At 47.6% G+C, this 13468-nt stretch overlaps 1 protein-coding gene across 14 annotated transcripts in view; it reads right to left on the bottom strand.

Moving 5' to 3' along the window:
* The window catches only part of MEIOB (meiosis specific with OB-fold), a 1496662-nt gene that overhangs the window by 607404 nt on the left and 875790 nt on the right, over positions 1-13468 (bottom strand). For all 14 annotated transcript variants that reach the window (XM_078664882.1, XM_078664879.1, XM_078664881.1 and 11 more), the window contains 2 exons: positions 9084-9136; positions 8896-8991 (listed from right to left, as the gene is read on the bottom strand). In XM_078664882.1, the coding sequence (XP_078521008.1) occupies positions 8896-8991; positions 9084-9136 (149 nt within the window). The remainder of the gene's footprint in view (positions 1-8895; positions 8992-9083; positions 9137-13468) is intronic.

Here is a 13468-nt window from a genome sequence, read left to right as displayed (position 1 = left end):
CTGTATTTGCCCAATGTATTGGGACTTATTTCAGGGGACATATCCATATCCCCTGTACAGACAAGGACAGCCTGAGTGAGTGTGCCAACTAAGTTGTCAGACCCCTCAGTACCCAAGGTTAACCCAACTAATGCCTTGGGAGGTACACTACCACTACTGACTGTACTAGGGGGTGCAGTTGCCTTAGGGGCTGTAGTGGCAGGAGTTTGTCCTCCTCTTTTGGTGCACTCACTAAACCAGTGAGATTTACTTTTACAGTACTGGCACCACCTTTTCGACTGGCCTTCTTGAGTCTTCTTCTTCTGGGAAGCCTGACCCCCACCCTCTTTGGTTTGTTGGGGACCTGGTGAAGACTTCTGGTCATTTTGCTCATTCTTAACATTACCCTTCTGGTCTGCTTTCTTCTGACCACCCTGGTTCTGGTTCTGGTTCTGCTTGATCCTTGTCCTGACCCATTTGTCTGCCTTCTTTCCCAATTCTTGGGGAGAGGTCAGATCTGAATCAACAAGGTGCTGGTGCAACAACTGGTTCTGACAATTGTTTAAAATTTGTTCTCTCATCATTAGATTATACAATCCTGTGTAATCGGTAACCTTGCTACCCAGCAACCAGCCCTCCAAAGCCTTAGTGGCACAATCCACAAAGTCAGACCAGTCCTGAGACTGAGTTTTCTGGGTGTCTCTGAACAGCAACCTGTACTGCTCAGTGGTTAAACCAAACCCATCAACCAGTGTATTCTTCAGGACCTGGTAATTGTTAGCATCCTCTACTCTTGTAGTGAGGAGCTTATCTCTACCTTTACCATCAAAGGAGAGCCACAGTATAGCTGCCCACTGACTCTGGGGAATGCACTGCACAGTGCAGGCCCTCTCCAGAGCAGCCATCCATTTCTGGATATCATCCCCTTGCTTAAAGGGGGGCACTATTTTAGTCAGGTGTTTAGTATCGAAACCCTTCTCTCTATCTCTTGGGAGATTGCTGCCACCAGTGGGAGCTAACCCACTCATCTGCTGCTCTCTTGCCAGGGCAAGCTTCTCTTTGGCCAGGGCAATTTCTTCCCTTTCAATCCTCAGTTCAGCTTGTCTCATCCTAGCTTCATGCTCCCTTCTCTGAGGGGAAGTAAATCTCCTCTGTGGAGGATTCCTTCTCCCCTGAGAAGAGGCATTAGAGTGCAGAGATCTATTGGAGTCCCTAGAAAGAGATCTATCTCTCCTAACTCCAAGGTTAGGCCCACTTCGGGTTAGTACTGGGGGTCCCCCAGATCCTAGCCCAAGTAAGTCTAAGTTGGCCCTGGTTAGCCTTCTGACTACCTCAAGACCTTTGTCTACCTCATCCCCAGAGAGTTCCTCCTGATCCTCCTCCTCCTCAACTGCAGTAGCAGTGTTGGGGAGGTCTGGATCCCCAGAGGTTCCCTCTAAGGCTGGCATGTTCTCATGTAACTGAGAAAGCTTTCTGGCATCATATGTCTCTAAGAGACCTATCAGAAAGGGAATGGTGGGGTTAGACCCCTGCTTCAGTTTTCTGGAGACACAGATTTGTCTCATCTCCTGAAAACTGAGAGCTGCATATCTTGAAGTGACCTGTGGAGGGTCAACACTGACCAGGGGAGTCTCAGTAGATTCTCCCTGGGTAGACATGCTTTTCTAGTGAGGTGTAAGTGGTGCACTTACCTACACTATGTGTTTGCCTACTGATCCCTTGCTAGAGTTGTAGTTTAGGGTGTGCTAGGCCCTAGGAGCTACAACAGCTGGTTCAGTAGAACTCAGAGTATTCTAAGCTAAGTTATATGTACCTTTAGTACTTATGTGATCTTTCACAAGATATTCTTAGGGCATGTGTGGTAAAACAACAGCAAGCTCAAATCCCAACCGCTGCTCACCAATGTGAGAAGTTGGCCTGATGTGCAGTGTTCACTATTCTAGTGATCACTATATATCAGTCCAAACAACCCTTATTGATGATTGGTTGTAAGTCAACCTTATAGACCAGCTATCCTAGTAGCATGGATACGAGCAGTCTAAGGCTAAGACTCTAGAGGGCGTGTTAAGCCAGCTGTTTTACCATCACATTACCCCTTGAACACCCAGTGAAAGGACACCACACAAGTGTTATGAAAATAAACAGTGTATTTATTAGAATCACAACAACCCTGTACTCTTTATGAGGACAGGGTGCTAGGCACACAACAAAACTCTTACGAAAATACTTAAGTTAGCACGTTATACACAAATGCCCGAGGGGCACGAAAAACCATATACTTTAAAAGTGGAATGCGAAATTACTAGCAGGTAAGTACAGTACTAATAGGCTTTGGAATCGCTAGGACTTGACTATAGAATCGTTAGATTACTTCTAGGAGACCTAGGGGACTCGGGTGCAGAGTGTGCACTCTCACGCGGGATGCGGGACAAAGTCTATGGGAGCTAGTAAAGGCAAAGTTAGTGTTCACGGGCGAACCCGACCTGGTAGGAAGAAAACGACAGTGGATCCTGACCCTTGGATAGTGAGGCTATGCTGGGACACCGAAGTGCCGAAGTTACCTAGCCCAGGGGCTGCAGCTGCATAGGTCTGAAAAGACGTCGGGAATCTCGTTGCCGGACCAGGAGCCTGGAAGAAGGAAGTTGCTGGCAGGCGACCAGTGAAGAAAAGTTCGATGGATCCAAGCCTGGATCAAGGAAGAAGGAAACCTGAAAGCAGAGGGGACCAAGTTCTTGAATCACTAGCCAGTGATTAAGTGGGCACCAGGATGGCACCGGGCGAAGTCACCGCAGTCAGGTGAGTGGGCGCTGCTGGGCTCTGCAGTCTCTCGGACCAGGAGGCGTTGTCGGCGACCAGGATGGAGGTGCGAGCTGTCCCACGAAGGTTCTTGCTGTCGACGTCGCTGGACCCAGGATTGGGCAACAAGTCTTGGCAAATGCAAGGCCCACGCGGTGGACCTAAAATGGCGTCTTAGCCGGACAAGGAGGGTCCAGGGTACTTCTCCGATGGAGGGAAGCAAGGGCCAGTCTGGAGCAACCAGACCAGCAGCAGTGTTGTCGTCGGGCGTCGTTCGGAAGGCCACAAGCCAGCGGGCTAGTAGCCAAACAACGCGGTGAGCAGCAGAAATCAGAAGGGCCCCACGCCGATCGTGGAGATGCTGGGGGGCTGCTCTTCGGTGCTGGAGCTGCTCAGGGTGGGGGCTTCTCGGACCCCAAAGCACTCACCAGGAAATTACTCGGTGGGCTTGCTGTGCAGAAGTCGTGCAGTCTTGGCGATGGTCGGTCCCTCGAGGTCTCGTCACACCCACGAATCTCAGCGTGACTGATGATGTAGGTAGAGGTCAGAGGTGCCAGGGAAGCCGGTTCTCGTCGAGCTGGGCAGTCTTGATCCGGAGGAGAGACTTGCAGCAGACCGCAGTGTTCTTAAGATGGTGCCTGCGGATGCAGGGTGACTACTCCTTAGTCACAAGGGAGAAATCTTAGGAAGAAGTCTTGAGTTCCTTTCGTGTAAAGTAGTTTCAGGATTCAAAGATGATCTGATTTGGAAGGGGGCCAATTCCTACCTTTATCCTGTAAAAAGGGGCTGGCACGCGACTAAGTCCTGCCCTAGGGGTGGGACTAGGAGGGGGGTGGTTACACCCACTTCCTTGGCGGGCTTTTCCCCAGCACAGGGTCTGGAGTGACCCTGGAACTGGTTCCAGCCAGCCTATGCACAGTGAGCACCGGGGTGCCACGTGCAGTCACCTTCCTCTGAAGCCCTGCCTACCTACAATACACAAAACCCTGTCTGGGACGGTGCTGGCACCGCCCCTGGCAGGAAACCCTTTGTCCTTATCTCCTGCTCTGGGAGGACTCCCAGCAGCAGGAGGGCAGACTTGTGTCTCGGTGGCAGCATCCATTTTGTGGAGCTGAGGCTCTGTTTGACTTTAACCGGGGTTAGGGGTTACATACATGTCGTGTCCCTCTAGAAGGGTGGAATGCTAACCCCGTCGCCAGAATTGGCGAGGGGTTAGTATTCCAATTCGTATGACACCTTACTCGACATGTTTTGATAAAGCGATACCAGAGTTGGCATATAACCGCGAGGATTATAATGCACTTAAGAGTATATGGTATGCGATATCATGGAAACGGCTAAGGGATGGATCCCGAAAGCCGCAGACAGGCTCAGCTCATGCCAGAGCACCATCTCACACGATTCCAAGCACTCTGCCTTCAGGATTGTTAAGGCCTGCCATAGGAGTGACTGATAGGAGATCTGTGTGTCCATTTTAGGGTTAGATATAGGTATACTATATCTAAAGCAAAGGGTGAGTACACCACCTTGCCCCAGCTGTCGTGCAGCCAGTTGTGTCAGTTTAGTTAGTCAGCCCAGGGGTGGCATAATACATGCTTCAGCCCCTGGGAGACTTCTGGGTACACCTCAGCCCGGGGTACAGGGACTTGGAGAGGGCCCAGTGCCAATTCAGTACCTGAGTACAATTTGGATAGAGAGAACAGCTAGGCTGTGGGTCTGATTAGCAGGCCCACAGCCAGGGAAAGTCGTAAACCAGTGCAGCAAAAAGCAAAAATCTGGGTGATCATAGGATTGCAGACCCTACTCTCCTACATCCACCATAGCAGAGTAGTCTTGAGGGCGCATCCTTCTTTTCTCCCTAAGGTGGTGTCTGATTTCCATATCAATCAGTCCATTTCCCTGCCATCTTTTTTCCCTAATCCAGCGACCCCGGCTGAGCGGTCGCTTCATTCCTTAGACCTTAAGAGGGTGCTTAAGTTCTACCTGGAAAGTACCAAGGGCATTAGGTAAACAGATCAATTATTTGTCAATTATGGCACCATGAGAACAGGCTTCCCAGCCGCTAAGAGATCCATTTCGAGATGGATTGTGCCCTGCATTTCCTTAGCTTACCAGCTGGCGAAAAGGCCTTTACCTTTACCTCCTAAGGCACATTCCACTAGGGGGAAAGCAGCCACAGTTGCTTTCCTACATGACGTCCCAATGTCAGAGATTTGCAAGGCTGCCACCTGGAAATCAGTTCATACCTTTACGAGGCACTACTGCCTAGAATCTGATTCCAGGGCTGATGCTCAAGTAGGCCAAGCCTCCTTGAGGAATCTGTTTGGATAGTTTTTTTATCTATCCTAGCTTGGTTTTTCTAAGCTTAATGATCTCGTTTCTATGTTCTCCTTTACCCGCAGGGAGATGAGGTGAGGCTCGCTATTCTATTCTAATGCTTATGACTATTGATGCGGATCCCCTGGAAGAGAAGGATTAGTTACTTACCTGTAATCCTAGTTCTCTTCCAGGGGTATCCTCATCAAAGTCATAAGCAAACCTCCCGCCTCCCCGGGCAAAGGTCTACTATACTTTGGGGATATTGTTAACCTCATTGTTCCATGGTTTATTCAGTCTCCGCAAAGAACAACTGACCTAACTGTCACCCCTGAGGCATGATGGGAAGCTGGGGGTCAGGAGTGCCTTAAAGGCACGGTGTCAGTTTATTGCTATGCAGCTACAGGTTAGCTTTTCAGTCTTTTTAGACTGTGTATTTGCAATGCAGCCTGGGAGCTTTCTATGCTTTCAGTGTTTTATGAGAATTTCTACTGCTTTCTGAGCATTAAAACAGTTTCTAAACAAACTTTGTGTTGTTTCTCATGTTTCTCATGCATGTTATTCATGTATGGTGGAAATTCTTTACAGCATGATTCAGCTCTAGTGTTTATTGGGCTGCAATTGCTTATTTTTATATATATATATATATATGGTTATATATATGTGGGGCACATATAATATGGTGTTTCCGGGTTCCCGCGCATGGGCGGGAATGTTCTAATGCTTATGACTTTGATGAGGATCCCCTGGAAGAGAACTGCATGGTACACGTTCTTTGCCGCAGGCATATTAACCCTCTGACCTTAAAACTTCCACTAGAGAAAACTCCGATCTCTCTCCAGGCAGAACATTAATCACCAGAGTTATCCTGACATATTTATTATTTCCTGAAAATTGCTGGAGGCAAGGAACGTCACAGCAGGTGCTTTTAAAACAAGAATTTACCTGCAAACATGGCACCCCCACATGAAGTCAGGACCCGGTGCAGTGGAACCGGTTGCACCGACCTAGAGCCGGCTCTGGCATGAATCACAGGATCGAGAGTCATGTTCTGACCCCAAACACCAAAACAGATGGAATGAGGGTCTCTTTATGGACAGCTGTCCATCCCAATCCCTTGAAGTCCTAACATTTAGTAGGACACATCGTACGGCACTTGAAGAATTTTGAGTGACAATATCCTCACAACTCACCTGAGAGAGTCTGATCCGGATTTGCATCGAAGGCACAGAAAAAATAGGACTGATGTCCGTGCGATTGGCACTACGAACCGACGATTTGAAAGCTTTCAAGTTTCTGATCCAGCATGATTCCTGGGATTATTATTTGTCAGGTGAGGAATCTGCAGGTAGAAGTATCTATCAGAAGGCATTCTTAAATGCTTTTTCGTCATACTGACAGAGGATGAGTTCACTGTAGTTCTAGGCAGAAAACAGTTGTGGGATGAAGTCCCTGCTTACCTGGGAGATTTTTAAGAATATTGCAAGGTTTCACCAGATGGCACTTGGGACCAAACTCAAGAAAATTAGAGTGGCAGCCCAGACCGCTTTGATTGAGGAACTGATGGTATGATAGGTTAGCTATAAGACAACAGGCTCCCACACCTTATGGAGGAAGAGTTTAGCAGTGAGGGGACTATTCGACATGTTTTCCATTTTCCATTGAAGAAGTGGAACATTGTTTACAAAGGCTATGGCAAAAGAGTTATGAAGAGCGGCAAGGATGTTTGTGACCAAATTGAGGCTTCTCAACAGGTATGTCACCCCAAAGACCCTTCACTTTTCCCCATAAAGGTGGGAGGCAGACTGGCCCCATTCTCTGGAAACTGGGACATTGTGACACAAGACCCCTGGATCCTACAAACGGTCAAAGGGTATCATATAGAATTCGTGGACACTCCCTTTCAAAACAAAATCCCAAGGGAAATCACATTTTCACGAGAACACTCGGATCTTGTAACAAAAGAGGTACAAGACTTACTGGCCAAGGGTGCCATCAAAGAAGCAAGTCACCTCAAGGGTGGATTTATCAGCAACATATTTCTGGTAGAGAAAAAGAACAAAGAGATGAGACCTGTCATAAATGTAAAAGATTTGAACGAATCGGTAGTTTACCGCCACTTCAAAATGGAGGGCATTTATCTCCTAAGGGACATCCTAAGAAAAGGGGATTGGCTAACAAGACTAGACCTCAAAGATGCCTATCTTACTATCCCCATTTGGCCCCCTCATCAAAAAAACCTCCGTTTTACATGGCAAGGCAAGACATGGGAATTCTCAAGTCTCCCCTTCGGTCTCTCTTCAGCACCTTGGTGCTTCACAAAAGTACTCAGACCGATAGCATCATGGCTAAGGGCAAGAGGGGTGAGACTAATTATCTAGCTTGACGAAATCCTCCTGATGGGCCAATCAAAAGAAATTGTATCCCTTCATACTCAATGGGCAATAGAAATTCTGGAAAAATTGGGATTTGTGATGAATCTAAAAAAGTCTTGCCTCACCCCAGCACAAGACACTCAATTCTTAGGTTTCGCGGTAGACACCGTTCACACAGTACTTCGCCTTCCCAGAGACAAATGAAAAAAGCTAAGAAAGGAAATAAAGAAAATCCTATTAACAAAGAGCCGTCTTCAGCCAGGATAGCTTGACTCCAGTGGCGTAGTGAGCACAGGACCCACGTCTGGGTGAACAGCAAAACAAGACTTTGGTGAATGTTTTGCCATTGTGCAACATTGCGTCCATCATCTTGTTCGTTTTGCTGTTCACCCTATGTGGGAAGGGTATGCCCAGACGTGGGTCCCTTGCTCACTACGCCACTGGAGTCAAGATATCCTTGCTGAAGACAGCTGATAGCCAGAAACCGGTCCTAGGATTCTTAATTCCGGTTCAGGGAAGACATGGCTTGGCAGTTCGGGCTGGACTGTTCCCATGAGGCACAGGGTCAAGACTCATTTGCATATGGCCATGTCTGAACTGGGGTGGCTTGGTGAGCAAAATAACGATAGATTAAACCCAGATCTGTGACTGGGGGTGAATGTTTTGCAATTGTGCAACATTCCGTCCATCATCTTGTTCGTTTTAGTGTATGTGATGTATCAATAATTCTATATTACTCAACTCTGGCCATCCATTGACATTGGACTGTGTCCGATCAAAGCTGGAAACGGCAAATGAAAAGTAGCACTTTACATTGATTTCCGTAGTCATATAAGGGGTTCGTCCTTATAGTTGGTGGTTGGTGTAGAGTTCCAGATTACGGAAGCACAACCTGAAAAGGCTTATTTTAGAGGCCTCCCTTTTTTGAAGGATGGAATTTCCACATGGTAACAATCCGCTCTTCCTAGTGAGCTGGACCTTTCTGAGACGAATATTTTGTGCACCAATCAGTTTGCTGTCTTCCCAAGTAAGGGCTCTAATTAAAGAAGTAACATGGGTCCGCAGAATGCCAGTCAGTAGGGTGTTGCTTTAGCTGAGCCTCAAAAAGATCAATTACCTCACTAGTGATTTGAAGTCTTGAACTTCCTACGAAGTCTTAATTGGTGCTGGGCTCCTTTAACTATTCGCCTAGGATAAATTCTAAAGATTCATTCAGAACAATTTTTATCTCTGCCTGTTGTGTCTGCCTGGGTACTATCGCTCAATCAACGATTGCTTGAGTCACAAAAACATTCGACATCATTTGCCCAACTGAATACAAGAAAACGCCCAGAATACTGTACAGGATAGGAAAGTAGCAAAGAAATGTTTATTTAAACAACCGGGTCTAATATTCTGCAATGCAAAAAGCAGACATAAAAAAGTCTACCTGGATTGGTTGTGATTAGGGTTTTCGACATTATAGTGGCAACCATGCAGTTTCGGAAGCTGTCCCAATTTATTCTCATATCGGCAGCAAATATTACTACACAAAAAGAAAACACGGCTGTTTATTATTGATACAGTAAATGAAAATTGTATTGCCTTTTTCAGATGCCAAACTTAACTGTGATATACCTGTCTCACGTGGTATCCAACTCTGCGCCAACTGAATGGATTCGTTATCCCAACTAAATGGAATAGAAAAAGAGTTTATATAACTACAAACAGTTGTAATGGTACATACTTTGGGAATCAGGAAATAATAATACAATGAAACTTGCATTAAATCTCAAATCTGTGTAATGTAGCTGTCATAAATGCAAGAAGTATTTAAAATAGTTGATTGTGTTTTATTTTTACTCTCTGTTTTACCCACAGATGAATCAACTTGAAGAAATGCGTTACTTACCTGTAAGAACAATTGTTACTTACCTGTAAACAGGTGGTTCTCCAGTATTGGTGTCTTTCATAGATTCACATGCTTGAATATTCCCCGTCGTCGAAGTGGGAGTCCCACGGTACATAAAGATAGCAATAATGCTAATATAATATATGTAATAACATAATACATAATAAACTAGAGATAATACACACTGAAAAACCTGTACAATGGTTCCTCCATAGGAATGCATTATCAGAGAAAAAACTCATTTGTAACATATCAGTGTCATTATGTTAGTCCAAACTGCAGCCAATCAGGCTCAAGCACCCTCTAGAACCTTCTCCTCAGAAGCTCAAGCCCTCAGATTTTCGTAGCACTAGTAATAATAGCGCATGAGGAGAAGAGAGCCTCTGAGGGGAGGATGGGTGGGTCGCATGTGAATCTATGAAAGACACCAATACTGGAGAACCACCTGTTTACAGGTGTAGGAGAGTAGGGTCTGCAATCCTATGATCACCCAGATTTTTGCTTTTTGCTGCACTGGTTTACGACTTTCCCTGGCTGTGGGCCTGCTAATCAGACCCACGGCCTAGCTGTTCTCTCTATCCAAATTGTACTCAGGTACTGAATTGGCACTGGGACCTCTCCAAGTCCCTGTACCCAGGGCTGAGGTGTACCCAGAAGTCTCCCAGGGGCTGAAGCATGTATTATGCCACCCCTGGGCTGACTAACTAAACTGACACAACTGGCTGCACGACAGCTGGGGCAAGGTGGTGTACTCACCCTTTGCTTTAGATATAGTATACCTATATCTAACCCTAAAATGGACACACAGATCTCCTATCAGTCACTCCTATGGCAGGCCTTAACAATCCTGAAGGCAGAGTGCTTGGAATCGTGTGAGATGGTGCTCTGGCATGAGCTGAGCCTGTCTGCGGCTTTCGGGATCCATCCCTTAGCCGTTTCCATGATATCGCATACCATATACTCTTAAGTGCATTATAATCTTCGCGGTTATATGCCAACTCTGGTATCGCTTTATCAAAACATGTCGAGTAAGGTGTCATACGAATTGGAATACTAACCCCTCGCCAATTCTGGCGACGGGGTTAGCATTCCACCCTTCTAGAGGGACACGACATGTATGTAACCCCTAACCCCGGTTAAAGTCAAACAGAGCCTCAGCTCCACAAAATGGATGCTGCCACCGAGACACAAGTCTGCCCTCCTGCTGCTGGGAGTCCTCCCAGAGCAGGAGATAAGGACAAAGGGTTTCCTGCCAGGGGCGGTGCCAGCACCGTCCCAGACAGGGTTTTGTGTATTGTAGGTAGGCAGGGCTTTAGAGGAAGGTGACTGCACGTGGCACCCCGGTGCTCACTGTGCATAGGCTGGCTGGAACCAGTTCCAGGGTCACTCCAGACCCTGTGCTGGGGAAAAGCCCGCCAAGGAAGTGGGTGTAACCACCCCCCTCCTAGTCCCACCCCTAGGGCAGGACTTAGTCGCGTGCCAGCCCCTTTTTACAGGATAAAGGTAGGAACTGGCCCCCTTCCAAATCAGATCATCTTTGAATCCTGAAACTACTTTCCACGAAAGGAACTCAAGACTTCTTCCTAAGATTTCTCCCTTGTGACTAAGGAGTAGTCACCCTGCATCCGCAGGCACCATCTTAAGAACACTGCGGTCTGCTGCAAGTCTCTCCTCCGGATCAAGACTGCCCAGCTCGACGAGAACCGGCTTCCCTGGCACCTCTGACCTCTACCTACATCATCAGTCACGCTGAGATTCGTGGGTGTGACGAGACCTCGAGGGACCGGCCATCTTCAAGACTGCACGACTTCTGCACAGCAAGCCCGCCGAGTAATTTCCTGGTGAGTGCTTTGGGGTCCGAGAAGCCCCGACCCTGAGCAGCTCCAGCACCGAAGTGCAGCCTCCCAGCATCTCCACGATCTGCGTGGGGCCCTTCTGCTTTTTGCTGCTCACCGCGTTGTTTGGCTACTAGCCCGCTGGCTTGTGGCCTTCTGAACGACGCCCGACGACATCATTGCTGCTAGTCTGGTTGCTCCAGACTGGCCCTTGCTTCCCTCCATCGGAGAAGTACCCTGGACCCTCCTGGTCCGGCTAAGACGCCATTTTAGGTCCACCGCGTGGGCCTTGCATTTGCCAAGACTTGTTGCCCAATCCTGGGTCCAGCGACGTCGACAGCAAGAACCTTCGTGGGACAGCTCGCACCTCCATCCTGGTCGCCGACAACGCCTCCTGGTCCGAGAGACTGCAGAGCCCAGCAGCGCCCACTCACCTGACTGCGGTGACTTCGCCCGGTGCCATCCTGGTGCCCACTTAATCACTGGCTAGTGATTCAAGAACTTGGTCCCCTCTGCTTTCAGGTTTCCTTCTTCCTTGATCCAGGCTTGGATCCATCGAACTTTCCTTCACTGGTCGCCTGCCAGCAACTTCCTTCTTCCAGGCTCCTGGTCCGGCAACGAGATTCCCGACGTCTTTTCAGACCTATGCAGCTGCAGCCCCTGGGCTAGGTAACTTCGGCACTTCGGTGTCCCAGCATAGCCTCACTATCCTAGGGTCAGGATCCACTGTCGTTTTCTTCCTACCAGGTCGGGTTCGCCCGTGAACACTAACTTTGCCTTTACTAGCTCCCATAGACTTTGTCCCGCATCCCGCGTGAGAGTGCACACTCTGCACCCGAGTCCCCTAGGTCTCCTAGAAGTAATCTAACGATTCTATAGTCAAGTCCTAGCGATTCCAAAGCCTATTAGTACTGTACTTACCTGCTAGTAATTTCGCATTCCACTTTTAGAGTATATGGTTTTTCGTGCCCCTCGGGCATTTGTGTATAACGTGCTAACTTAAGTATTTTCATAAGAGTTTTGTTGTGTGCTTAGCACCCTGTCCTCATAAAGAGTACAGGGTTGTTGTGATTCTAATAAATACATTGTTTATTTTCATAACACTTGTGTGGTGTCCTTTCACTGGGTGTTCAAGGGGTAATGTGATGGTAAAACAGCTGGCTTAACACGCCCTCTAGAGTCTTAGCCTTAGACTGCTCGTATCCATGCTACTAGGATAGCTGGTCTATAAGGTTGACTTACAACCAATCATCAATAAGGGTTGTTTGGACTGATATATAGTGATCACTAGAATAGTGAACACTGCACATCAGGCCAACTTCTCACATTGGTGAGCAGCGGTTGGGATTTGAGCTTGCTGTTGTTTTACCACACATGCCCTAAGAATATCTTGTGAAAGATCACATAAGTACTAAAGGTACATATAACTTAGCTTAGAATACTCTGAGTTCTACTGAACCAGCTGTTGTAGCTCCTAGGGCCTAGCACACCCTAAACTACAACTCTAGCAAGGGATCAGTAGGCAAACATATAGTGTAGGTAAGTGCACCACTTACACCTCACTAGAAAAGCATGTCTACCCAGGGAGATTCTACTGAGACTCCCCTGGTCAGTGTTGACCCTCCACAGGTCACTTCAAGATATGCAGCTCTCAGTTTCCAGGAGATGAGACAAATCTGTGTCTCCAGAAAACTGAAGCAGGGGTCTAACCCCACCATTCCCTTTTTAATAGGTCTCTTAGAGACTTATGATGCGAGAAAGCTTTCTCAGCTAGATGGAAATATGCCAGCCTTAGAGGGAACCTCTGGGGATCCAGACCTCCCCAACACTGCTACTGCAGTTGAGGAGGAGGAGGATCAGGAGGAACTCTCTGGGGATGAGGTAGACAAAGGTCTTGAGGTAGTCAGAAGGCTAACCAGGACCAACTTAGACTTACTTGGGCTAGGATCTGGGGGACCCCCAGTACTAACCCGAAGTGGGCCTAACCTTGGAGTTAGGAGAGATAGATCTCTTTCTAGGGACTCCAATAGATCTCTGCACTCTAATGCCTCTTCTCAGGGGAGAAGGAATCCTCCACAGAGGAGATTTACTTCCCCTCAGAGAAGGGAGCATGAAGCTAGGATGAGACAAGCTGAGCTGAGGATTGAAAGGGAAGAAATTGCCCTGGCCAAAGAGAAGCTTGCCCTGGCAAGAGAGCAGCAGATGAGTGGGTTAGCTCCCACTGGTGGCAGCAATCTCCCAAGAGATAGAGAGAAGGGTTTAGATACTAAACACCT

The sequence above is a fragment of the Lissotriton helveticus genome, chromosome 10 (genome assembly GCF_964261635.1).
Source record: "Lissotriton helveticus chromosome 10, aLisHel1.1, whole genome shotgun sequence".
In the NCBI taxonomy this organism is placed as follows: Eukaryota; Metazoa; Chordata; class Amphibia; order Caudata; family Salamandridae; genus Lissotriton; species Lissotriton helveticus.
Note: the sequence above shows the minus strand (reverse complement) of the source record. Positions and strands in the feature narration are given on the sequence as shown.